The sequence below is a fragment of the Musa acuminata genome, chromosome BXJ1-5 (assembly GCF_036884655.1).
Source record: "Musa acuminata AAA Group cultivar baxijiao chromosome BXJ1-5, Cavendish_Baxijiao_AAA, whole genome shotgun sequence".
In the NCBI taxonomy this organism is placed as follows: Eukaryota; Viridiplantae; Streptophyta; class Magnoliopsida; order Zingiberales; family Musaceae; genus Musa; species Musa acuminata.
This window is the reverse complement of record NC_088331.1, coordinates 5,263,770-5,288,735: the sequence shown is the minus strand read 5'-3', so window position 1 is coordinate 5,288,735 and position 24,966 is coordinate 5,263,770. Positions and strand designations below refer to the sequence as shown.

Below are 24,966 nucleotides of genomic sequence, written 5' to 3'. Positions count from 1 at the left end.
TGAGCAGAAGAATTGATGAACATGTTATAATGGAAAGCACAGTATCCCGTGCCATGATATCAGAGCAACAGGTAACCAACATAAGCAAGCTTCGAGATGTCCACGGAACAACTAACAAACAAGAGTTAGCGACATTTGCATGCTAAGCGATCTATTAGTCCTGATTTGGTAGCTAACAATGTCGAAATTGATGATGCAAGATTCCACAGTAGAAAGTTGTAAAAATTGCTCACCTTTCACCCATCTGAGTCGAGCAAATCAATCTGAGTACACTAACTAGCCAGACCTGGTAGACATTTCTCAATTCCTTCTTCAACTACAAAAATGGCATGGAAGATGTAGCTGTTTTGATCCCCTGCCACTGCTTGACATCAAATTGTAGCCGAGTAAATTAGCATAATGAGATGCTGTAGAATGAACACTGATTCAGCTCACACGCACCAAAACATTCGAGGAATGAAAATCAAGTTATGAGTGATTCTGTTGTAATAAAGAAATACTAGCCAAAATCATATAACCATTTGATGACGTGGTTCTAAATATGTTGAAGAGGAATGAGATTTAAAGGCAGAAAAAATCTGTACCTTTTTAAGCAAATAAAAAGGGGAAAAACAATAGAGACCAACAGGGCCAAAGACAGGCCAGTACAGAGAACAATATTCCTTTAACAAGCAATGCAGACTGAGAAATTAAGTCCCACTCTTCACCTGGTTGTGTGACTATCATGCAAATGCTTGCTGATACTACGCATAGATGCATGCAACTGCATTACATTTGCAACACGCATAACGGAAAGCCCAACAAAGAAGCAACAAATTCAATGTCAATTTAATGGAAGATGAATATGTATGATGTGGGAGCTCCATGTGGAAGAGGATTCTTGCACCCAACATAATCTCAAGATAATGCCATGATACAATGTCCGAACTCCGAGATTATAACTTCATACAGATCAAAGGCTGACACTAGTATTAGAATGAATAATCTGTATGAATGGAAATGATTGTGTTCATACAGATCAAAGGCTGGAAAATATCTTAAAGGATGCTGTCTCAGCAGTAGACAAAAGTAGAAGAAGAAAATAAGTACAAAAAGGATACCTCAAGATATTTTCAGGTACAAAAAGTGGAACAACAAGAGGCAGCCTGATAAAATTGATGTTCTTTGTTTCTTTGATGCATTAAATAACCTTAACCAAGCACTTTGTATTTCTATTCATATTTGGGTCACCAAAGGAAAAAATATTTAGACCACATTCCAGTTTAATTCACGAGGCAAAAAACTCTAATCCACTAAGAGATAAATTGAATGGACTACCCTTCATCTTTACAATAAATGGAAGCTGCAGAGCCCCATGTTTGAACGTTGAATTTCAACAATCAAACATGCAGAATTTTTGGAATTGATTATTCTACTCAGGTCCATCAAATAGAACCAACAGAAACAGTCACATGGCTGTCACTCGACATCAACATAAATGGCAATTGAAGCAGAATTTGGAGATCAACTGCATCTAGGTACCCAACGTCAACTCTCTTACTCCCTTCTCACCGTTGTCTCCTACTACAGAAAGGAAAAGAAAAAAAAAAAGCTTCCTCCTTACCAGGAAAATGATGAGAAGCCAAACATTAGTCCATGTGCCAAGAAGAAATGGTTCTCTGGTTTGGCAGTTTGACAATCACTTAGACATGTTGATGTCCTTGGCATTGAGCTCTCTAATTGTTCTTCCCAATGTGTCATTGACTTGCTTCACAAATGTGTTTTCCCTTTGCACTTTACTCTAGAGGAAAAGATACAAAAATTGAAGGCTTCTAACACAAGATATTTTACAACCAAAACCTACTCTCATGTGGGTCACAACACTTATCCTATATTGTCTCTGAGGAATTTAGTCCTGACCAATGGGGTGATGACCTGAGACCCAGATATCACAGACCCAGATAGTGCTCCATGATGACCCAGACTACCATAAAATCTAGAGCTATCACAGACCCAGATAACTGAAGATAAGAACAGGTGCTTATTGGAGAGAATTAAGAATCATAAGATGAACACACTGTTCCAGGAGTAGGTAGCGCTCCAGGATGCTCAAATTTAAAAGCCGTGGAGGTTGATATTATGGCTGCAAAAGGAGAAAATTCTAGATGAAGCACCATGCCAACCATGATAACATAGTGCAAGACATTGGTCCCGAGGATCACATATCCTGGATGGACTGTGGTACCAGGTTAAGACACTTTTTGTAATCTTCAGAGGGTTTAAAGAGCTGATCAGATATAAAAAAACTAAGATGACCTTAGAATCAACAACAAAAAGGAAACCACAATGACTACTCTTTCAAGAGACTACCATAAAATTTGATGCATCATAATTGTTATATTTAATCAAGTAAATGATCATAGAGGAGATCTAACCAGAAGAGTTGATGTGGTTCCATAGCACAAGACTATCATTGGGTTCAGATTTTTATTTTCACAAGCATAATTACTATCAAACTGCTACCTCAACAGGCAAACGACCATAAAATAGTGTTACGCTGAAACAGAATACTATAAAATGATATCGCTCAGTGTAGTGTGAGTTAGAAGATCAATCCTACCTAGGCTACCCTCTTGCATTGTACGAACAATTTTTGTCTCTCGTGTATAACCTTTCCCATGAAAGATCAGATGAAGTGCTCAACCGTTGACTTAATCTAGACACTTAAAGCAGTACTTATCTGCTAGATGACTTGTACAAAAGATGTAATTTATCATACATATCATCCAAACAATTTGACAAAAAAAGCTACACTCTGGAAAATCTTACAAGACCATCTTCGAAATCATAATTTGAACTCATGTGACTCATATATGCCAGATTATATTTCTACGTAAAACAGTTTATTTCCTAGCAGAAACCAAACTAAGGACATGAATCTGATGTGACGATGAATTGCTTCTCGACATATATAATTCATCATAAAAATTTCAATGGCTGATTCATTTACTAGTGCAGTGGTTCTAAACATATACTTTCAAACCCCAATTAAGAAAGTCATTCACAAACTTAAATGGATAAGCAAGAACAATAGTGACAAAAGGAAATCTTTCTAATATATATTAAGATAAAGTTGCAATTCCCATATTATATTTAGTTTAAGGAAACTTAGGTCTTAACCTCACAGTTGCAAAAATGTTAACATACATGGAAAGAAGAACATCCTTCATGTATCCAATTAGCTAACCGAAAGTAACTAATGAACAAACAATAACCAACAATCAATCAAATATCTTCACAACCAAATTGGAGATTGAAAGGCAAGGTTATATCAAGTTAGAAGCTATAGTAAGAAACCACAAAGCTGAGAACTCTCACCAAGAATTAGAACAAAATTAGCAGAGAAAAGAGCATGTAAACGAGCCAGCAAGCGTAGGCTATGAGACCACGGTGCTCATCCCCGCAGGATGCCAATTCCACCAGAAGCGCCGTGCACACTCTCGCCGACCACAACACGAATACCGCTGCCATCAGAAAGATCACAACGCCACCATGGGGCACAAAGAGCGACAGCGCCGAGAAGATCACCATCGGCAGCATACAGTATCCAATCAGGCTCAAGCACCGGTACAAATCCAAGTTCCCGTTCCGCCCCGCGAGCATATTGAAGACGATGTAGAGAAAGAATGCCGCGACGGTAACCCAACCCAAGATGATACCGAAGTGGAACTTTCCGGCCAGAAGCTGGAAGAGCCCGAATGCCATGAGGAAGAGGAAGGGGCCGGAGAGGTCGGCGTCCTCGTGGAGATCAGGGTTCACGCGGAAGGGATTCAAGATCGAGATGGTCTTGCGCCAGATCTGTCGGGTATTGATGCCCAGCTCCTCAAGGAGGGGCGGCTCGTCATCGAAAGAGCCGGAGACGGAGAAGCCCTCGCCGGCGGCGGGAGCAAATACGGGGGCTGAGAAGGAGGACGAGGCCGGGGCGGATCCGACGTCGAAGGACATGAAGGGGAGGCTCGGGTTGGCGGGGCCCGGGTTCGAGGGCCGCGGCGGCTGGAAAGGCGCCGCCCCAGGCGCACGGCGCTGCTGGGGGACGTTAGGGTTCCCGGCGGAGGAGGGGAAAACCACCGGCGGAACGGAGAACTCTTTGGCCATCACGGCGATCCGTAAGCTCCGGTAGGTGGGGTTTCGCCCCGCTTTGCCTCGTTGCCTTCTTCTTCAGACCGCCTCGTTGCCTTCTTCGGACCGCCTCGTTGGGGGAGATCAAACTTCCAGCCCTTACAAAGAAAGGCCGGTTCTTCAATGAGCGGTTTCCTTGGACCGGTACCGGTCCATTTTGCGGAAATGTTGCATTCCGGTCCAATTAACTCGTTCGAGGCTCCATTGTGGCGACCGGTCCGAGGCCCATCTTTTGTTGGGTTGGGTTCTTGGATCTAATTTGGTGAGGTAACGTGATTTTGTTTATTGATCATACTAAAGTATTCTTTATCAATAACTTAACGGCTAATTACATATTAACCCTTATAATTAGATGTTTTTAGCATCCTTCTCCCTATACTTTCAAAGCTACAGATCCCTATACTTAAGGGAATGTTTTACCCGTTGCTCCAACGAAACATTTCTGTCTTTCAGTATAGGGATCAATATGCGAAAGATAACTAATTACAAGGGATAATTTATAATTAACTCACAACTTGATATATTTAGTATCATGTTTCTTAGCATATCTAAGACATTAACATCAAGTAAAAAGAAAAATGGAAGATGTATATTATACAGGAAGTCATAATATATACATTATTTGAGCTAATTAAGAGCAAGTCAGTTTTTAAACATTAGAACTTAAAAGATGAAAACAAAGCTTTATAGTATAATGTGAATTAACCGGAGGAAAAAAAAGCCTTATGTCAAACATCACTACTGGCAAAAGCTGTTGACTATTTTATTTTCTTGTAATTAAGTGCCACAACTCTTTCGTTTATAGTTAATTTAGTGTCAAAGCTATAGTTGTCAAGTAACTAATACATGAATCTATTCTTTCACTTTGACAAAGAAATTTGGTCAGCACAAGGTAGATATAATACACATGCACTGCAAAAAATCTCCCTTATTTTTTCCAGAACATGATGAAACCTTCAGCTTAGATCAGTGAACAGTATGACAGATGATTCTGAAAATGCTGAATGTTCAAGACCCAATTTTTTCTCATCGAAAGTTAAAAACAGGAGTACTTTTCTCCTGTTTCTTTCCCTATTGCTATTAGGTGAACTATTTGCTCAGGCTATCTGTTCATTCTGCAGGAAGAATGATTTCGTTCTCCCATGTTCATGGCAGGTGAATCCCAGTGATAATTTTCCTGATTATATGTGACCATTCACCCAAAGAAGAAAGAAAGCATTGCTTCCATCAATCAAAGTGTTTCCTAATTATGTCGGAACTTTGCCGATCAAATTCATTGCTTCAACTTTCTCAGGAACATTTACTGTATGCTTCGGATGCAGATCACTACCTTGCCTCTTTGCACTTGATTTTAGAGCTTTACTGATGACTTCTTTTGCTACTTCAAAAACCTTGATTGGTATCATTTTTCAAAAGGCAGAAATCCACAGCCAGTGGGGCATAATTCAGACTGCTTCTGACATGCCAGTAAAGTCATTCTACTCAACATGCTTTGGTAGTTGTTTAAGAGATCAGGATTCTGTACTTACGAGCAGTAGATTGAGTTTGCCGAGAATCAGAAGTGATGGTCTTGTTCTGAGTAGCAAGTGTGGTATCTTGTATCTTACTGGGTTTTCCTTTGTTCACTGAATCAGTCTTAGAGGTTCCAATGGTAGCTTTCGGGAAATTGGGCTGCTTGTTGCAAGTCTGTGAGGTTAGTGTTTTCTTCTGCAAATCCAATATATAGTCCAAGTTAGAGACAAATAAAAGTAATGAAAGGAACTACAGGAGAGTATGATTAAGCACATACTGCTGAAGATCCATAGCATTTTGCTTCGGAGCTCTTATTAGTGAAGCTTCTTGGATGATTCCTTCTTGATGCTTCAGATGTTAGTTCATCATACGAAGAACTTCCAGTACTACGCAGTCTGCATAGTTGGTTTCCACCATATTTGAAATTTTGACATGATTTAAGACTTGGTGAGCAAACTTTGTCATTATCAGTGCCTTCCAACAATGGGGATGATGAACTGACTTCAGTAGCAAAAAGGGTTGGCGATGATGATCCTGCAGCAACACTGTCAAAGGAACTACTTGGAGAAGTACTTGAAGATAAGTTGACAGCAGAGTTTGGGAATATTGCAGGATCACTTGCATTTCTGCGGATAGTTATTCCGCCTGTCCTGGTAGATGCCTTCTTAGTGATTGATCCAGATGAAGAAGGGCAACTGATAGTTCTAGATGTGCTTGTCATCCCTGTCATCTTCAAAGGAGATTTTTCTTTGTCGGATGAATTGCTGACCAACTTCAAAGTAGATTTTGATGATTGGAAGGACTTAGAATTGCCACTGGAAGGGCCTTCATTTATTTTTTTTGAGACGATACTAGATTTATGCATTAACACATTGCCTGCCAAATCCCCACCTAAATAAGAACTGAGTTCCAAAGCAGAATATATATACTCAATTGTGTTGACTAAAGATGCCTGAGAAATTATTTTGAAAATATACCTGGTTTATCTTTCGTATTACTAATTCTTATTTGGGTGTTTTCAGGAAAAAATCTCGTCTTTGCTGGCATTGATGGCATAGTTGCCCCAGACAAAACTCTTGTTGGCTTTGACAGAGCCTTTGAACGAGTAGTTCTATCAGCAGCCTTTGTTAAAGTATTAAATGGAAAATTTAGTCAACAAATGTTTCGATTTCTTTGTATAATAATAAGATTAGAAACTTATGTGAAAGAATTTTAGAGCCAAAGTAAATGAATATATAGTATGTTCATACCACATTTGTAACAACAGTGGCCCCTCCAGAATTATGCTTATGGAGATGGCGGTTAACACCTTGTCTTTCCGATGGCATGTGAGACTTGTTCTGACATAACACAAGTTCTTGAAAATTTATGTACATCAATGATACAAAACAGCAAGATGATTGTTAATAAAAGCATACCTTAATGTGAGAAAATGGTTCAAATTTCACTGATGCTGCAAAACAGTATAATGACTCATTTAGAATAATAGCAATAACACCAAAAACAGTGAAACGACACTAAGATGGAAACGAAGTATGATTTCCTACAGCTAACTTCAACCACCATACAAAGGTGAATCCTAGTGTTTCAAAGTTTTAACAAGTTGAACGTCCTTACATCCATGGGGCTGTTCATCTTCCTTCACTGGATTGTTTTTCTTGCTGGAATGTAGCAAGCTCAATGCCTTTTCACCGTTAACAAGAGCCTTCTGTTTGCAAGCTCCTACATTTTCGAACAAATCTACTTCAAGATTTTCCAGAGCCCAGCTATCATTATCTAAAGTTGAGTTTGACTCTGCTTTTCTCCTTGCATCTTCCAGAATTGTAGGAAGTGAATATGCTTCAGTCTTCTTGAATGTGCTGTTTAAAGTGGCCAGTTCTTCATGATTCAGAACTCCTGTGAATAAGAAATAAGATCTGGTAAGCTTATAAATTCCAGTTCAACATATGCAAGTCTTGGAATAACAAAGTCCATACCTTCACTTGTAAAAAAGTCTCTATCCCAATCTAAACTTTTCCGTAAGCGGAGTTTGCCAGATTTTAATTGTTTTAGCTCTGCCTCCTGGATTGCTTGTTCCATCTGCTTGAATGTTTTAACTTGACTCTCACCTTCCTCAGAACCAACAAGCAACACTTATTCTCAATGTGGTTTCCAGAAAGGAATATACGAACAAAGATATATGGTAAAGATGAGTGAATCATAGATATATGTTTGAAAAACCGATGAAACTCCACATGGAAAAAGATATAATCATAAACATCAGGAACATGTTAAACTACCATGCAGGAAAATAGGGTCGATGTAAAAAAAGACACAGATGTACTCCAAATAGAGTTTTGAAACATTTTAGATCTCTGAAATCCAAATTGGGCATATGTAACTCAAAAATTGAGATTTCTTTGGCCATTATCAACAATCACCACAATATTCATCTTATCTATAGCTAGTACAAAATGCCTCATTCAAAAGAATCAGACTGGACGAGAGTAGTTAAGTTTCTAATCATTGTGTTGGGTGCGTCAATGTATACCTTAGAATTTCTGCATAAAAATAATCAAATTATTTATGATTACAGGAAAAAGATAATTTGGTTTGTTATAAAAGTAATTTAACAGAATCCTGTGCTACATAGGTTTTCAAATAGGGGAGATGGCAAAAGAAATAGTAACATAGCTTATGGCTATGTTCCAATTCCATAATTATATTACATTTCTAAACCATAGACAGTATATAAACAGGTCACCAAAAAAAAAAACACTAAGTTGAAGTTCAACCTGAAGCACCTTTTATTAATGAAGCTATGTCCTACTCTGACAGCTACCATTTACACATGCGTTCAAAGGGAAGAGGGATCCACAGAAATAAAATGGAATCGATCACAGGTAATTGATTATCTTTCATTTAAACCAACCCTTGATGTCACAGCATGGTTGCTCGCTTGCGACCTGGATGGCTAGAAATCAAGTTCATGAAAACAATTTCTCTTTTTCAGGGGTATGGTTGGGTACATTGATCCATTCTGGACCCCAGATTGGTGGTCTTGTGCATTGACGACAACAACAACAACAATAACAACACTCCGTATTGACCTAAGTAAGTCTGGCACATTAAACCGCCTTAAATAAGATTTGCCTAATTCAGAAACATGCTGTGACTAAAAATCACTCATTCCAACATATTCTATATTTTTTTCCTTCATAAACCAATACCATCCAACTCCACAGAATCGTTCTTGTACTAGCAATTATAATATTCAGATTAAACCAACAACAAGCAACCCTATGAACATCAAGCCAGATTGACTGAGTATACCTAAGACAGCTGTGAACGGAAATTCGAGCACGCAAGATGCATTCCTTACGATTCTAAAGCAATCAAACGTCAAGAACAAACACATTGATCCATCTGCAAATATTTGACAAAGCAGATTAAGACATCGACCGGCAACTGCATGCAGAGCAAACCCTAGCACATTCGACCAAACAAATACATCTCTCTCTATGAAATAAGGAAAAGAAGCACGAGGATAACCTCAATAGAAAAACCGACGGGTACCTGAAGAGCTCTGATCGTTGGGATCACCGCAATGGGGGGACGTAAGGAGGTCGTCCTCCGACGAGACGTCGATCAGGGAGAGCGTCTCCATGATTTCTCCGAAACCCAATCGCCTCGCGAGAACTCCCAGATCGAGCGAAGACAAGGGGGGGTGGACGGTGGTGGTGGGGAGGAGAGATGGGACTGCGACGAAGAGGGGCGACGCGGAACGCGAAACGCGTTCGTTTGGAATAACGTTTCGACATATATAGGTAGAGGGTAAAGATCCATAAATAGTTAGCTCCCCACTTTTAATAAGAGACTTTTACATATATATCCTTTTAAAGCTATAAATAACATATTTGCTTTTATGAGTTTACTGAACTAAATTACTTGTACAACCCGCCAAAATTACTGATTTTTGTATTTATGTTTGGGATATATATACATGTAGAGACCATTGTTGGCACAATGATGTTGAAACTTTGATTAAAATTAATATCTATTAGAAACATTAAAAAATGAGGAGTCAAGTAATAGATATATAGAATTTTGATTTTTCTCATGTGCAATGATAGCTATGATTAGTTAGCCCAAGTTTACGAGAAGACATACGTGGAATGATATGTGTGTAATATTAATATTTGGAGGGGAATATGCTATTTCAAAAATTAAAAGAACAAATATATATATATATATATATATATATATATTCCTCTTTTTCGATATTATTACTATGTTTCTTCAATTAGTAACATCCTTCTCAATTAAAACTATATAAAATATAGAAACATAAAAAAATTAAATATTCATAATATTCTTGTATTATAAGTAGGAAAATATTAAAAAAATAATTAATGTATGCATGTCTTCCGAGCCAATATGATAACACATATAAATAGTATTTTTACTTATTATTATTATTAATATTTTCTTACATATATATATTATGATGTTCATGGATCTATGCAATGAGAATTGGATCGTGATAAGATCACAATAATGAGATCGATTTACCGTTAAATGTTAAATACAGACCTTAAATAATCTCAGTCATAGATTACTCAAGAGAGATATTGAGATAGCCAGATAGATGGATATGCTGTATACCCATCTATATAATTGAGGTGATTGGTCTCATAGCTGTTTGTGTAGGGACATCAAGGATATAATGCAGGTGCTTATTGGAGAATAAGTCCATTGATTAATATACTCACGGAATGCTGGATGGTTAATGATATCTCATTGTTAGATAGTGATTCTGTGGTCCCAGTTATGTGTCTAGTTTTTAAATTTGAGACACCAAGGATGTTTTGTACAAGTACTCCACTTTTTTATACCAGACTTATAGGTCTGGAGGTTCCAAATCTAACACAGTCGGTTATCAGGAGTGGTAGCCAATTTTACGAGGGCAATTAAGTGTCAATAGAGGATCATCTGCTCTAAATGTCATGAGAGGAATATCTTATGTATTCTTGCTCAGGCAAACCCCTAGCTATGGTCGTTCGGATTAAGAGAGAAAAAGTTCTCCGAAAGAATCTGATTAGAGCGAGACTCGAGTAGATTCTATATGAGCCTGATAGCATCATACCCGATATACGGTTTCTGAGATATTAGATAGATGAAGGACTACAGATACACGGTAACTAAGGACAGATAGGTCTAATGGATATGATTTCCTTATATCATCAAGGGACTACGGCGTAGTGGCTTAGTATGTCCGTAGTCGATGAGTCGAGTGAATTATTATGAAATATAATAATTTATTGAGTTAGAAGGAGTTCTAACAAGTATGACTCACAGTCAACTCGATATTGGGCATAGAGGGTCACACACATATGATAAGTATTGCGGCGAGTAGAAGTTCAAATATAAGATATTTGTTCGAGCCCCTATCTTAGTAGATATTCAGTAAGCTCCCGAATTATTGGATCTTATGGATATGATTCAATAAGAGCTAATGAGATATTAATGGGTAGAGATATACTAATCTAAGAGTCTTGGGTAGTTGAATTGAGATTCAATACTCAATAGGATAAGATCCATTAAAATTAAGTTGACAAGGACCTCCATAAATAGAAGAGAATCAAATAAGCATATATTAGACCATTTTTGGCTATCACATTCTATTCTCCTCTCTCCCTCTTCTCCCTAGTTGATAACCCAGTTTGAGACATGTAGACAATAAGAAGAGTCAGCCTCTTCAAAATCACGTGGTGTACGTAGAGAGGAAGATCATGTAGTAATTTAAGGAGTGTCTTCACTGTATCTGTCTTATGGATCATCACTAAAGATGATGACTATTGGCATCCTTCATCAATTTCTACAGATTTGAGATTTTACAAGGATATACGATCTCCCTATATAATAAATTTGCCTTGGCATGTGCTGTTTCAATTTTGCATTTTATTTTATGTACTAATTTTCGCACGATAACGAAATCTCTTTCTTTTAGAAAATCTGGGATTTTATTTTTTCTATTCTTCTACTACACGTATATTGTTCTGTCCAGGTTTCCCAATAATATGAAGTTAGATTAAAGTTAATTAGTAATAATTATATTATAATATACATTTAGAAATTATATATCTTCTCTCATCTTCCCTTATTCATTATTCTATTTCATTTAAAATTTATTATAATAAAATTAAAGATAAATAAAACTTAAATGAGCTAATTAGTACATGTATTTAGAAAGAATTAAAATTAAAATAAGAAAAACTCATAATATTTTGGTAATGCTTAGGGAGTTGAAATAATAAAAGAAAGTTAAAATATAAATCATTAAAGTTTATAAATACTATATAAACTAATAAAATAAATTTTTTATAATAAAGTATTACTTTTATGACATAAAATATTAACTATAAGATTTTGGTTTGAAAAGGAAATGTATAAGTCTTACTTTTGTATGTTTCAAATCAAATATTATAAAAATTATTTTCTAATATTTAGTGGATTAATTTTGATTCTTCAATTTATATTACAAATAATAAAAAATATTTATATATGAAAACAAAGAGTATGAAATATTTATCGAAAGCGATGGTAGTTTGTACTGATCGCTTATGCTTACAGATGATTTATTTGATAGATTTTAATGTTGCATGATATGCTCCTATAATTTTAGAATTTTAATTTTTTTTATATAAAATTATTAAGATATTATATTAATTTTAGTGGTTATAAATTTAGCATATTTATGATTTAATTAAAACAAAATTTTAAATTCTATATAAAGGTTCATCCATAATTAATGTGAATGCAATGATCCTGTAATTAAATATTAGAATGTAATATAATTTTATGAACTCCTTGAGATTATATATCCTTACAACCACAACATGTTCCTTATTTTAATGAAGAGAGATATTTTATCACTTTTATAGATAATTTATTAATATATAATTATATATATCTATTTTATATAAGATCTCAAAAGGTTAACATATTTAGATATATATAAATTAAATTAAAAGATAATTAGAAAAAAATATTAAAATTATTAGATCTAATAACGATAATAAATTTATGATAAATATAATGAGTCAATCAAAATCCAATTATATATATAATATATCATACCTAATTAAATTGCACAAAATATTCTAACATTCTTTTGCTTATTTCATTAATTGATAAAACATAAAAAATAAAATCAAAATAAATAAGATAAAATATTATTTTAAAAATAATTCTATTTAATTTAATTATGAAACGTTTAAAAATATTTTAAACATGCTACAAATTTTATAAAATATGTCAATAAATCTAATAAACATAATAATACCATGTTAAATCTAGTTATTAATACGAGTCATAGTGGTTGTGTATCATTAATACTATACTTTCTTCTATATATCGTAATATTGTTAGTCATTCATAATGTAGTCCAAACCGATCTGTATAATTTATCTTATCAAGATAATTCTATTATTACATTTAATCATAATATATACATATATAAATATGAACATGAAATAAAAATAAGTAACCATAATTAAGTAAAAATATTAATTATAATGTCTACTCAAATATGTATCATCATATCTTATATTTTTTATAGATTACTCACAAACCTAATCGTAATACATATTTTTTTAATACTTTAAGTTATAACGTCTTAATGAATGAATCAACAATAAATATAATAGAATTTCTATCTTTAACCATAAAACTTTACATTGTAATATATAAAATTATTAGAGTACTTATTATTTTTTTTAAGAAGAAAACTGTTGTGATATGTCACAATGTATCCTCGATGAATTAGCAAATGAGTTTCACACTACCAAATTCTGAGAAAATTTTACATTCATAAATCTTAATTAGTGATATAAGAACATATCACAAAATCAAATTTTGTTATCGATAATATAATAATATATTATCTTATATTTTTATAATTTATCTTTTGAATTAATATAAATATAAAACGTAAAGTAAACTTAAGTATCATCGCTCTGCATGCAACCGTAGCAATTGCTAGCTCATGAATCATTCTTGGGATTGCCAAATCTCATGCATGGCTTCTTTGTCTCTCCCATAACTTGTCATGCTATCAGCGGTTCATCTCCCAACAGCCATTGCCATGCCCATTACATCTTTCTCCTGCAGATGTAACCACAGGCTGCAGCGATCTCTCCATATAACGGTGATCGCTGCCGAACAGTATCATATAGCTATCAACATATGAAATGTTCTTCTAGCTGAGGTAGACTTAGATACTAGTGCACAGGGTTTGCCTTTATAGAGCTGAAATTAAGTTATGAGGTTAACTTGTCCTCCCTAAAATGAGGTGTAGATGGCCCTAAAATCCATTGTTTATAACCTCGGTGAGTCCTGGCTGCTCCAAACCCTAGCTTGTAGGTGGAATCCTACGGAACTGCATTGTCCTAATTAAATGGAAATTAAAAGATAAATAAAGGCATCTATTTCTTCCCTTGTGTTAACAGGTCTGCTAGGGTTCGTGATTAGGAGCTGGACCTGGTCTGAAAACTTCACCAAACTATCACATCCTTATGCAACTATAGCCACATTGGCCCACACGTACCACCGGCCTACTTTGCCACATTAATCAATGGTCACAGCTAGACCTAGTTCTTAAAGCTGATTCATCAACCTTGCTTGTCACCTTAGGTCCACTCCTCTTTGTCATGATGAGACCTGCCATGGACAGTGCAACAAGATTTTGCAAGCGTGACTTTCACAACGCAGAGCTCGTCCTGTCCTCTGCTGCACCTCCTCCTTCAAAGAATCCCAGTAGTGAGAGAAAGTTTCTTGGGTCAGTAAGCACCCCATCGACTACTGTAGGGCTTGAAAGAGGTAGTATAGGTCGTGCATGCTGATGCTCGAGCGACAACATGCAAGTGGGGTGGACTGCATGCCAGGGCTTATGCCTGCGTGCCATGGGATGTGTGTCGGAGATCACACCATTTGCAGACAGAATATGCCCCAAATCTTACTAGGATTTTGTTGTCAGGAACATGGATTTATTGCCCAAGAATCTAGCTTATGCAATACCTAGATTAGGTTCTTGGGGTTCCGCTACTTAAGAAGAAAAGGAAGATGAGAACAAACTGTATTCTAGTGAGCAGCAACCATGATGAGAATAGAATATGTTGGGGACGCCACCATCAGCTCTTGTTCCTGTGGAAACGATGTGTATGCACCAGCCGCATGGCATTGCTCTTTTTCAGTGTCTCATTTAATGTAGTAATTGTCCAATCACACTCACAGTAGATTAGAAACAAGAAATGGAAGGGAGAAAGAAAGGTTCACATTCATATAGCAGAGATGAAATGAGAGAGTAGGATGCTTCCAAGGATATCATGGGCATTATAACTAGATATCCACCATTTCACCAGGCCAGGTGGAACCAACCTCGTTCCACTGGTGATCTCTTCCAAAGTCCATATGATCCATGTTTCCATCCCCAGGGAGCTGCCATTGGAGACATGTAAACACCTCGTTGCCACCTTCATCCATCGTGCTGCAGGAGGCCTGGGCGGTAGTCACAGTTGTCGCTGCTGTTGTAGTTGCACCGCACAATCCTCCATCACGAGGTATCGCTGCCTCCTCCTCAATACTGGCATTGCTACCATACCCATAGTAGATGTTGCTGAAGCTGTTTGGAGTAGCGATGGCGTTCAAAATCTCTGGGGCAGCAGGGTTTCCAAGCAGGAAAGCTCCATGGTCATCCAACAATTGCCGTGGGGTATGTTGTTGATTGTGGATCCTCGCGAAGGGTGAGCTGAGGCCATCTGGATCAAACGAGGGTGGAGGTGGGATGACACCAGGGAGAGGTAGGTTGAAGTTGGTGGCCAGTGATTGCTGTGATCGCCTCTTAGAAGCCAAGGTAGTGGCGGTGGAGGAGGAGGAGGAGGAGAGAGAGGATGATGGCCTTCTATTCTTCCTGCAGCCACCACCAACAGGAACATTCCTTAGAGAGCCACCTCTGGTCCAGTATCTTCTGCATCCTTTGCAGAAGTACCTGGGTTGGGAGAGGCTGTAGTTGTTGTAGTAGCAGAACTTGGTGTTGGTGGATTGACACCTGGGGCACTCGACGGCCTGCTCTGGTTGTGGCCTCCCCCTCCTCTCCTGCTGCTGCAGCTGCTGTGCCGTAGAGCTCCCACTTCCAACTTCTTCTAGCGGAAGAAGGTCACCCATGCAAACCTATGACAGATCTCACCACGATCACGGGCCGAGCCAACCGATCAAGGGACACAGATTTCCGTCGACATCGATCAAATATTGGACAAGCTATTCCAGTTTACACCTCAATGATTTCAACGGCAAAAGCACGAGAGGTGAACGAATTTAAGAAGAGGAGGATCGAAATTGAATTCTTACGATGGAGAATGACTAAAATGAGATGATCCATATCTTCTATTCTGCTTTCGGGAGAATAGAATCGACAATCCAAGTCTTTGACTTGTTATATAGATCTGTGTTCCGTGAAGATTGATTGATACCTATAGATCTCTCTCTCTCTCTCTCTCTCACTCTCTCTCTCAAACACACACACACACAGAAAGAGAGAGAGAGAGAGAACGGATATAAGTGGTACGTATTATGGTCGTCAGTTGTCCATCTTAGGAAGGATTCTCTCCTGTACACATGCATCAAAGAGCAAGTGCGAATCTATGTACTGACCTCCGATGGTCTAACTTTCCTGCTAACATCTCATCAACTTCTCTACAACTACAAATTTCGACCTTCGTAACACCCATGTGTGTGATCTACCACTTAGAAACGAGTGTATGATTGGTTTTCAGACATTACTGTCAGATGTTCAGAAAAGAAAACATAAAGAAAAAGGAAGACATACATAACAACAGATGGATCTCCTCCGGTCATTAAACTGTCTCAAAGACCCCGGAAGATGGAACAAATACGAAGGGGAGTAGAAAAGAACAGCGTAGATTTCTAGCCGAAGAGCGACTCAGATGAACATAACCCACCGGTGGAAAAGGTTATCAATCAAGCCTGAGAAGATTAGACAGGTGAAGATGATTACCTGGTGGTGAGCATTAGAGATCTCCATCCATGCAACCTCGCTCTCCCACTGTGACTGCACGCAATCGTGCAGAAGGCCAGAGGAAGAGCTCGACTTCCCTTCCACTTGATGTAAATATAGAAAACGAACACGCAGGAGAAGTTCTAGAGAGAGAGAGAGAGAGAGAGAGAGATGGGGCTCGCAGAGCAAGAAGACAATGGGCAAAGAACTGACGCCCGCCTTACGAGAGACGCGTGGATGACGGAGTAGAGTAGCAAGCCATTGAGGTGAAAGGCCAGCATGCACGATGGGAGCCCCACATCTCCCCGCACAGCGAAGTCGGGAAGTGCTACCTCCTGTGAAGGCCATCCCTATCTTTCGGTCCCAATTCCTTTCCTGCTTTAAGAAAGTATTAAACATCACAACAAAATCTATAATATATATATAAAAAAGGGGATAAATCATAATGATATGCGTGCATGATGTGTATGCCTTTCCCACATGATGTTTTAAGATCTGATCGACTTCCATTTGTCTAGCATAGAATATTCATTTTATGGCCTTAAACATGAAGGCATATATATAAAATGAAATAAAAGAATAATTAATTTATCATAGGTTGAATGTCCCAATCAACAAGTTTGATCCGTAAGTATCTTGTCACTTAATAGTAAGATGCTGGTTGGAAATCCGCTTGTGTCAATTTATATATATCCTTACCCATACTTATCATTTGTAAAAAAACAAAAAAAAATCTGTATCAATTGATTTATATTATGTTATAGGCCAACTCAAACTCGCACAAAATGCAACTCCACTACGGGTTATAAATATAAATACACATATGTAAATATGTAAAATATTGAGCTATTATGAAAATTGCCTGTGAATTTATAGGATCCCTATGTTTGTCACTATGTTGTAACACCTTGTATTAATAAAAATAATAAAGTATGGGGGTGATGGCAATTAGGAGGTGATGCCTTCTTGGCTTCCGGGTGCATCCTAAAAGCTGTGAAAGCCTACATAGGAAACATATTATATTGGCAGGCAGACAGGACATATAAATAATATAAACTGCATGTGATTAAGTTTCAAGTGGATATGGACTTATCAATAATCGATTCATGACACAATGTTCTTATTGTGTGGAAGACAATGATACCAATCTAAGATGAGCAATCATGCTACACCCCTGTGCATGATTCTCAGAACAAAAGCTGTGTCTGACATTTTTTGTGTACACACATATATATATATGAATGAGAGAGAGAGAGAGAGAGAGAGAGAGAGAGAGAGAGAGAGAGAGAGAGGAGTTAAATAAAGCTTGTATTGCATTCATGAAAACAAATTGTTTCAGGTGTTGTGGCAACTTTAATAAGGGCCTCTTAAATAAATTAACAAACAAGGGTGGAAGGCACAATCAAGACACTCATGTTAGAGAATGGCTTGAAGAAATCCTTATAAATTTGTGTTAGTGATCCCTTCAAAAGAACCAGTGGACCAACACTGCAGTTTATCTGATAAACAAATTTACTCAACTCAAACTTGTTCAACCAAGATTTGACAACTAATACAGAAGCTCATGTTTGATTTGACTCTTAATTTTTGCAACATGAAGAAAGAACACCATTTGGTCATTCAGAAATATGTTATGTAAAATCTAAGGTTCACAATTATTGTCTCTTGAGTTGCCAACCTTAACCATGATATATGTACATTTAGCTTATAAACTGTAAACCTGACATGGGCAAACATCTTCTGGGACAAGCTATAATGGTGTGACATGAAAGGGGAGCTATCAATAAAGTTGTCACTAGATCTATAATCAAATATCACATTTGATACAGCTCTATAATTACATGATACACAAACATAGTGTCATAAAAAAAACAGTTAATATTTTCACTATTTAGTAACTCAAACATGCAACCAATTTCTTAGACATCAGACTTCTCAATCCGTATCTCTCTTATCCAATTTTATAAGATTGATAGCACTCCTAGAAGCTTTAAGACACAGGTGAAACATTAAATGTAGTACATCCAACACGGTTTCCAAAACCACGCAACCCTGGAAATGATCAAACTGGCTACAAACATTTTAAGCATAAATTGTAGACATTTCATCTAATTTAAAGGGTTACTCGAGAATGAAAATTTGAAAGGATAGGTACGATTACTGAGCACCATGGCTGAAATAGCTAGCAAAATTAATCATCAAGCATTCGCATAAAAATACCATCACAGCCACTTGTGCTAGCTGTTGATAAACATGATTACAGTACATTTCTGGGCATGCTAACTACGAAAAAGTCCAATGACCAACAAAACATCAACTTGACCAAAGATAGCATACAAAAGCATGGAATCTTATTGGTGAGATGTTTCCGAGGATTCTACTCCCTAAGTAACATCTCAAAACCTGCACAAAATGACCTGCTGGATCCACACATCCATTCTTTAAGCCTCAGCAAATCTGCATAAACAAAAAAGAACCATTGTGTCATCAATTTGCTATTTTACTCTTCTCTTTCACAAACACTACAATGCATACCCGAGTTCTGAGAGCTTCAGGTGAGCTTCAGTGTAATCAGCAAAGAAGGCATCCTCATCCTGAGGCACAAAACCGCAGTGCAAAAGGAGGAAAAATCAACAACATTTTAAGTGGAGGCATGACCACAAATAATTTGTACAGTTTAATATCAAGAATACATACGGCAGCATATTTCTCCACAAGAGGGCGGAATACAGGATCAGTTAGAAGGGCCTTGTCAGAAGGCAGCTGGAGAAGGTCTTCTTTCTCTCCACTCAGGAGTTCCCTTCCAGAGAAAAAAGATAAAAAAAAGAGGACCATTCCTCCAAATTTTGAGAAAATAAATATATCATAAGGGCATAAATCAAGCACCACTAAATATAGCAAACAATTAAAGACCAAAACAGATTAACTGGCAAGTCTACTTTAATAGATGTTCACAAGGCCTGGTTTTTTGGCAAACAAACTTACTTGAAGTATGAGTTGTCAAAAATAAGAGGATTGGAAGTCCAAGCCCCCTCGAAACCAGATCGCTCCTTGTGGCACCTTCCCTGTGGCAGACAAATTAAAAATACAGTTAAAAGAAAATATAGAATGTGATGGAGGTCATATCCAACGGTAAACATAGCTACTCAGAGCACAACTAGAAATTTACCAGTGTGTGTCCACCAGATAATGCAACGATATCCTGGTCGCTGAGACCCATGTGACCAAACACATCCCTAAGGTGATCAGAACCTGTAGGATCCAAAAATTGTCTTCAATTCAATCAGATTTGTGTTACAACAGAATAGGCCTTTTGCAAGAATGGTAACATTTATGGACTAAATACACCTTATGAGGGCATTCGACAGCAAATATAGAAGTTGATGCATGTGCACAACCTAAGATGTATAAAGTGAAATATGGAACACCTAAAAAAAGCAACTGAAGGGATTTCATGAAGTCCAGTTATATTTTGTGCATGTATAACCGAATACATCTAGTGCTACTATGAAAAAAATAGTACTCCTCTGAGAGTGGGCAATAGTGTTATGCTAGTTGCAATTTATAAATGTATGCAAGAGTACATCTACTGCCTCTAAACACACATAATAGCCCTAATGGCAAAATGGGCAGTGATGCTATGCTAGGTCTAGAAATTTTAGTTTACAAAGCATAAGGTTTGGTCTAACACCTACGATTATATGAGCATGTCACTGCTATGGAATAGTTATGCCAGCAAAGCAAATATTTATACTAGCAGCCAACATTTGAAACAAGCAACATCTATGTATATAAATTCCTTGAGCATGTGCAGAATAGACAACCATACCCTTGGTAGCATCAGGAAGGCGACCTTCTACGGGAGGTTCAGGCTTGTCCTAGACAAACAGAAACCAGAACGTCAATACAGAGCGGTCCTACTCCAAAAAGGATACATTGAAGACCAGTATTTCAAAGCCAGAAATCTTGACCATAAAATGGTTTAGAACATTTCCATTCATTGGGAATGAATATGATTAAGATTCACAAAGAATCTACACAAAAAAGACCTAAATATTGAAAAATTCCAGCATTAGTTCTTGAAAATTTAAATTTATTGAAACAAACATTTAAGAGGCAAATTGGCAACAAACTACATTAGACGTCTCAACAATACATAAATACATAAGTGATAAAGGCAAAAAGATTCAACATGCGTGATCTAAATAAATCTCATCCATAAGATACAGGAGCAAGTATCTAGTCTGGCAATGACTAACAAATCACTTGTATGAACAATGGGATACACTAGCAGCATCTAAAAAATCACAAATTTCTTTAACATCAACTTATTTTTCAGAGTTTAACCTACAAAGAACTTCAGTTCTAAACAACATCACATCAATATACTGTTTTTTCTGATTAAAAAGAAAAAAATAATGAAAACAGGATTCTGACCAAAAAATTACAAGCACCGAGAGTTACTCCAAAAGCCTATTATTGCAATTCTAAAGCTACCAAAAGCAAGTGGTAGAGGCGACATACTACAACAATTAATCTAGTCAGAAAAAAAGAAAAGTTCTACTACATATTTTAAACTGCATTATAATTGTGATCGTGAGTCATCACAATTTAAAAGGCTGCAGACGAGTTAGCTTGACCACTTAGTAGTCCATGAGCAACCCTCTTTGGCTCCTTTTACACATCAAAAAAGAAAAGAACTTGAAGAAAATATCAGATTCGTCATAAGGACAAAAAACTTCTGACACATGAAAGATAATATCTGAATCTCCCAAAATCACAAATATCAACCCACAAGCCTTCAGCCATTAATAACTTAAGCTAGAGGAGAACAGAAGACCAAGTGCCATTTAAAATAACCCCTATTTGTTTAATCCTAAATTTCATGACGATTGACTAACATCATTAGCACAACCCGACGAAAACTTTATGATAACAAACAAATCACAAGCCAAAAATGCCCTCCACATATCCCTATCTCAACTTCGAGAATATCTAAACATATACTATAAATCAAGATCGAGATCATATACCTCCCTCCCAGGATGGAAAGGGATCTCCGGTCCTCCGGTAACTTCGACAGCCACAACTCCGGCGAGCTGCAGAAGAAAATATGCATCTAAGCAAGAAAACAGTCGAAAGGAAAAAAGCTAACGGCGTTAGATCCGGAGATGACGGACGGACCTGATAGAAGTCAGCGTATGTCAAGATGGGGAACTGCTCCTTGATGGGCTCCAAGAGCCTGACAGCGATGTTGAGCCCGTTGTTGGCGCCGTGGGCGAGCTCCGCAGGGAACCTCATGGTCCCGAACGGACCGCCCGTCTTTGACACCACATCGTACGTACCCGCCGAGTGCCACCTGGAACCAACCCCGATCAACGCCGTCGGTCACCAGATCTGCCTAAAAGGCACTGAAAATGAAGCACGATGAGGAACACTTACGCGAGCCGGAGCATCAACGGGGCACAGTTCTTCTCGGCGATGAGGCCACGGAGCTTCCTCTTGGCCTTCTCTACCGCCTTCTGGTACTCCTCACTCACCGTCGGATACGACTTCGCCATCTCCGAAACAGAAACAGGAACGTGGAATCGGCGACGAAGCACGAGCACAACGAGAACGGACCACGCTCCTTCATCCCCCCTCGGTGCCTTTAAAGCTGGGGCCAGAAGGTTCCAGTGGTGCAGCAAGCACCGTCGGATGGATCGCAATGGACGGAGTAGATTTGATGAAAATTGCACGGTCAGGATCCGGGGGATTTTGGCTGATGTGTGGCTCCCGTGACGTGGTAGGTGAGGCCTCGGTAGTGGGCTGCGAAAGGTGCTGTAGAAAAGGTATTCCAAAATGACGTTATCACCCCTAATAGGTCTTGCTTTTAAGGAGTCATAAGGGTCGAGGTCGGTCTTTTTGTTCGTGTACAAGTGTGAACGGGGTGGATAGTTCGAGAGATTCCATCGCCATAGTGACAAATTGTCTCTAATCAATTAAGACACCTGGCATACAATCATTGGTTAATTTAGTTGCCAGTTTGACTCGGCGCGGCAGCTTTATTTATCGTTTCCGGAGTTCGGATCGGATCCGCTTTACAAGGATTTATAATCTCCCTTCAATTCTTCCATCGCGGCCGTCATCTCAACCTCATCTTACATCTAGACCGTCCATTCATAATAATAGGAGTCGATTTTTTATTTGCCATTTCTCGGTGCGTCCTGACCGCCTGGAGTAATAAGAAACGGGCTCCGCTGTCATCGCTGAGAGAGCTGTCCGAAATAACTGATGACACGGACACTGCCCTTTCGCCAGTCTGGTGGAGCCCTCCAGAGATATTATTATCAACCGGAGCATGTTGACGTGATTTATAATGTACCCCTATAAAATCCCTGAATGCCTCATGCATGGCGAAATACCGCGACTGCCCCTATTTCAACTTCAAAACTAACCCGGTTGTTAGTTTCAGAAAACTAGAGTTAAACATTAGAAATTGGCGCCCCTCATTCTGGCTCCTCTTTCTCCCGCCCACCCGCGCCTCTGGGCACCGCCTCCCTGCCCTCTCCCTCCACTCCTCTACCAACGGTTTCCTCGGTCGTTCCTTCTCCGGCGGTACCCAGCTTCAAAATTTCCCTGCCTCATCTCTCCCCGTCTCTTCGCTTCCCCTTTGCACGTGTTCCGGCGGTGGTGAGGGCCGAGAGTGGCCCTGGGGTTCGTTGTGTTTTCTCTTCAACCAGGTTGGTTTACTCATGATTCAGGGCTGGGAACGTGCAACTGCTTTTGTATTAATTTGATCTATCTGCGTACAATTACATGATATGCCTCCCTGCAAATTGTTCATGATTCTGCTACTTGGCCTTTGTTTAGGAATGGTTCCATGATTTCCATATGAACTGGAAACATTGATGGTCTAGGCATGCTCCATCTTTCACTCTCTTGGAGATGCTTAAGATAATCAAAAGATCAAAACCTCACTGACATAGGAATTTTACTGCAATTCTTGTTCATTTTTCTCGGTTGTGTTTGTCCTGTTGATCTATCGTTCATAATTGCAACCCAAGAAAGTTATATGCATCTGATTCTTGGACATTGTCTTACAAATTCCAATATATTTCTCTACATGTGGCTAATTGTTCTACTTTGAGCGAACAAAATAAGTGTTCAGAACATTTAAAGTCCTACTAAATCAGCTTCTTCTACCTCTACAAAATGTGCTTGCAGTGACTATTTTCTTGATTTTATCTTTTGAAAAGTAAATTTAAAACTGTCAAACAATTACTTCTATGATTGGATTAAATATCACGTGTTAATCATTTGCAACCTTGTATACTTATGTGAGCAGATAGTAGCTGAAATAACTGTAACTACAAAAAGTTCAACAAAGGTCTTAGTTATTGGTCAGAGGTTTACTAAGGTGGAAATATCTATTACATCTCCACCAGTAGCATCTCCGTTTGGTTTGGATTCATCATGGATTATATTGTAAACTGATGGAGGTTTGCGAGTTACGGGTATAGAGATGAACACAATTCGTTTTTAGGTCCACATTTGAGGATGAATTCATCAGTTTTTTTAACTACTTCGGGCTTGTTAGCTTCTTTATTGCTATGCTGGGCTTTTATGCAAAGACCAGGCCACAATTTTTGACCAGGGATCCAAATCATATTCTCATGTTCTATTTTTTCAAAAGTTTCTTAGCTTAGCAATACTGGCAACTTGTCACACCTTTTTATTATGTTGCCATTTATGACGCAATATAAATCTTTAAAGTGCAATTTTCTTGAAGCATGTACTTGTTTAATTCATTGTGACCAGCAAGCTGTTGAATAGTTTATAATTTTGCATATCATGAATTCTGTTTATCTCTTATTATTTGTGGAAGTAATTAAGTCCTACAACTTCACAAAATCAGCATTTTTTTCTTCCAGACATAGTTATGCTTTAGAATAGCATTACTGCATGAAACTCATCTTTTTGAGAGCTGCATAAAAAAATTGTTTAGCTATAGATTCTAGCTATAACTATAGTTGCTGCGACATACTTGGCTGGTTTTCAACTCAATATTTTGTTAAACGGAGGACTAGTAGATGTGTACAATCAATTGCTCTTTAAGTAATAGATCATTTTACTAATGTAACCTTCAGCTACTGGAATTCATGACTAAACCTTTTTTGGCCGACCCCATATAGGCTTTGTTGTTGTTGTAATTGACTAATCCTTTTTTCCCTTTTAATTGTCTCTTCTTCAAGCTTTCTTAC

The 24,966-nt window shown here is 37.8% G+C and overlaps 4 protein-coding genes across 8 annotated transcripts; all 4 read right to left on the bottom strand.

Moving 5' to 3' along the window:
* LOC135673267 (uncharacterized) lies at window positions 1–4,252 on the bottom strand. 2 transcript variants are annotated; one of them, XM_065182116.1, is made up of 2 exons: window positions 3,358–4,252; window positions 1–407 (listed from the first exon to the last, which is right to left on the bottom strand). In XM_065182116.1, exon 1 carries the CDS (start codon window positions 4,132–4,134, stop codon window positions 3,364–3,366), a length of 771 nt encoding a protein of 256 aa, XP_065038188.1. In that variant the 5' UTR covers window positions 4,135–4,252; the 3' UTR covers window positions 1–407; window positions 3,358–3,363. The 2 variants fall into 2 exon arrangements, with proteins under 2 accessions (XP_065038188.1, XP_065038189.1); XM_065182117.1 differs by having other exon boundaries at window positions 1–361.
* Window positions 4,253–4,900: 648 nt separating this feature from the next.
* LOC135673266 (A-agglutinin anchorage subunit-like) lies at window positions 4,901–9,429 on the bottom strand. Of its 3 annotated transcripts, XM_065182113.1 has the most exons (9): window positions 9,226–9,429; window positions 8,983–9,075; window positions 7,647–7,778; window positions 7,288–7,566; window positions 7,089–7,123; window positions 6,921–7,010; window positions 6,648–6,792; window positions 5,948–6,546; window positions 4,901–5,865 (listed from the first exon to the last, which is right to left on the bottom strand). In XM_065182113.1, exons 1-9 carry the CDS (start codon window positions 9,314–9,316, stop codon window positions 5,662–5,664), a joined length of 1,668 nt encoding a protein of 555 aa, XP_065038185.1. In that variant the 5' UTR covers window positions 9,317–9,429; the 3' UTR covers window positions 4,901–5,661. The 3 variants fall into 3 exon arrangements, with proteins under 3 accessions (XP_065038185.1, XP_065038186.1, XP_065038187.1); XM_065182114.1 differs by lacking the exon at window positions 8,983–9,075; XM_065182115.1 differs by lacking the exon at window positions 8,983–9,075 and having other exon boundaries at window positions 7,647–7,782; window positions 9,226–9,382.
* Window positions 9,430–14,867: 5,438 nt separating this feature from the next.
* Window positions 14,868–17,339, bottom strand: LOC135673264 (dof zinc finger protein DOF2.1-like). Of its 2 annotated transcripts, XM_065182111.1 has the most exons (3): window positions 16,724–17,339; window positions 15,698–15,879; window positions 14,868–15,619 (listed from the first exon to the last, which is right to left on the bottom strand). In XM_065182111.1, the coding sequence occupies exons 1-3, from the start codon at window positions 17,231–17,233 to the stop codon at window positions 15,049–15,051; spliced, it is 1,263 nt and encodes a 420-aa protein (XP_065038183.1). In that variant the 5' UTR covers window positions 17,234–17,339; the 3' UTR covers window positions 14,868–15,048. The 2 variants fall into 2 exon arrangements, with proteins under 2 accessions (XP_065038183.1, XP_065038181.1); XM_065182109.1 differs by having other exon boundaries at window positions 14,868–15,879; window positions 16,724–17,331.
* A 1,516-nt stretch (window positions 17,340–18,855) lies between these two features.
* LOC135673265 (L-ascorbate peroxidase, cytosolic) lies at window positions 18,856–22,365 on the bottom strand. Its single transcript, XM_065182112.1, has 9 exons — window positions 22,166–22,365; window positions 21,908–22,082; window positions 21,757–21,822; window positions 20,553–20,601; window positions 19,893–19,975; window positions 19,709–19,788; window positions 19,421–19,523; window positions 19,259–19,317; window positions 18,856–19,180 (listed from the first exon to the last, which is right to left on the bottom strand). The coding sequence occupies exons 1-9, from the start codon at window positions 22,282–22,284 to the stop codon at window positions 19,165–19,167; spliced, it is 750 nt and encodes a 249-aa protein (XP_065038184.1). The 5' UTR covers window positions 22,285–22,365; the 3' UTR covers window positions 18,856–19,164.
* Window positions 22,366–24,966: the final 2,601 nt, after the last annotated feature.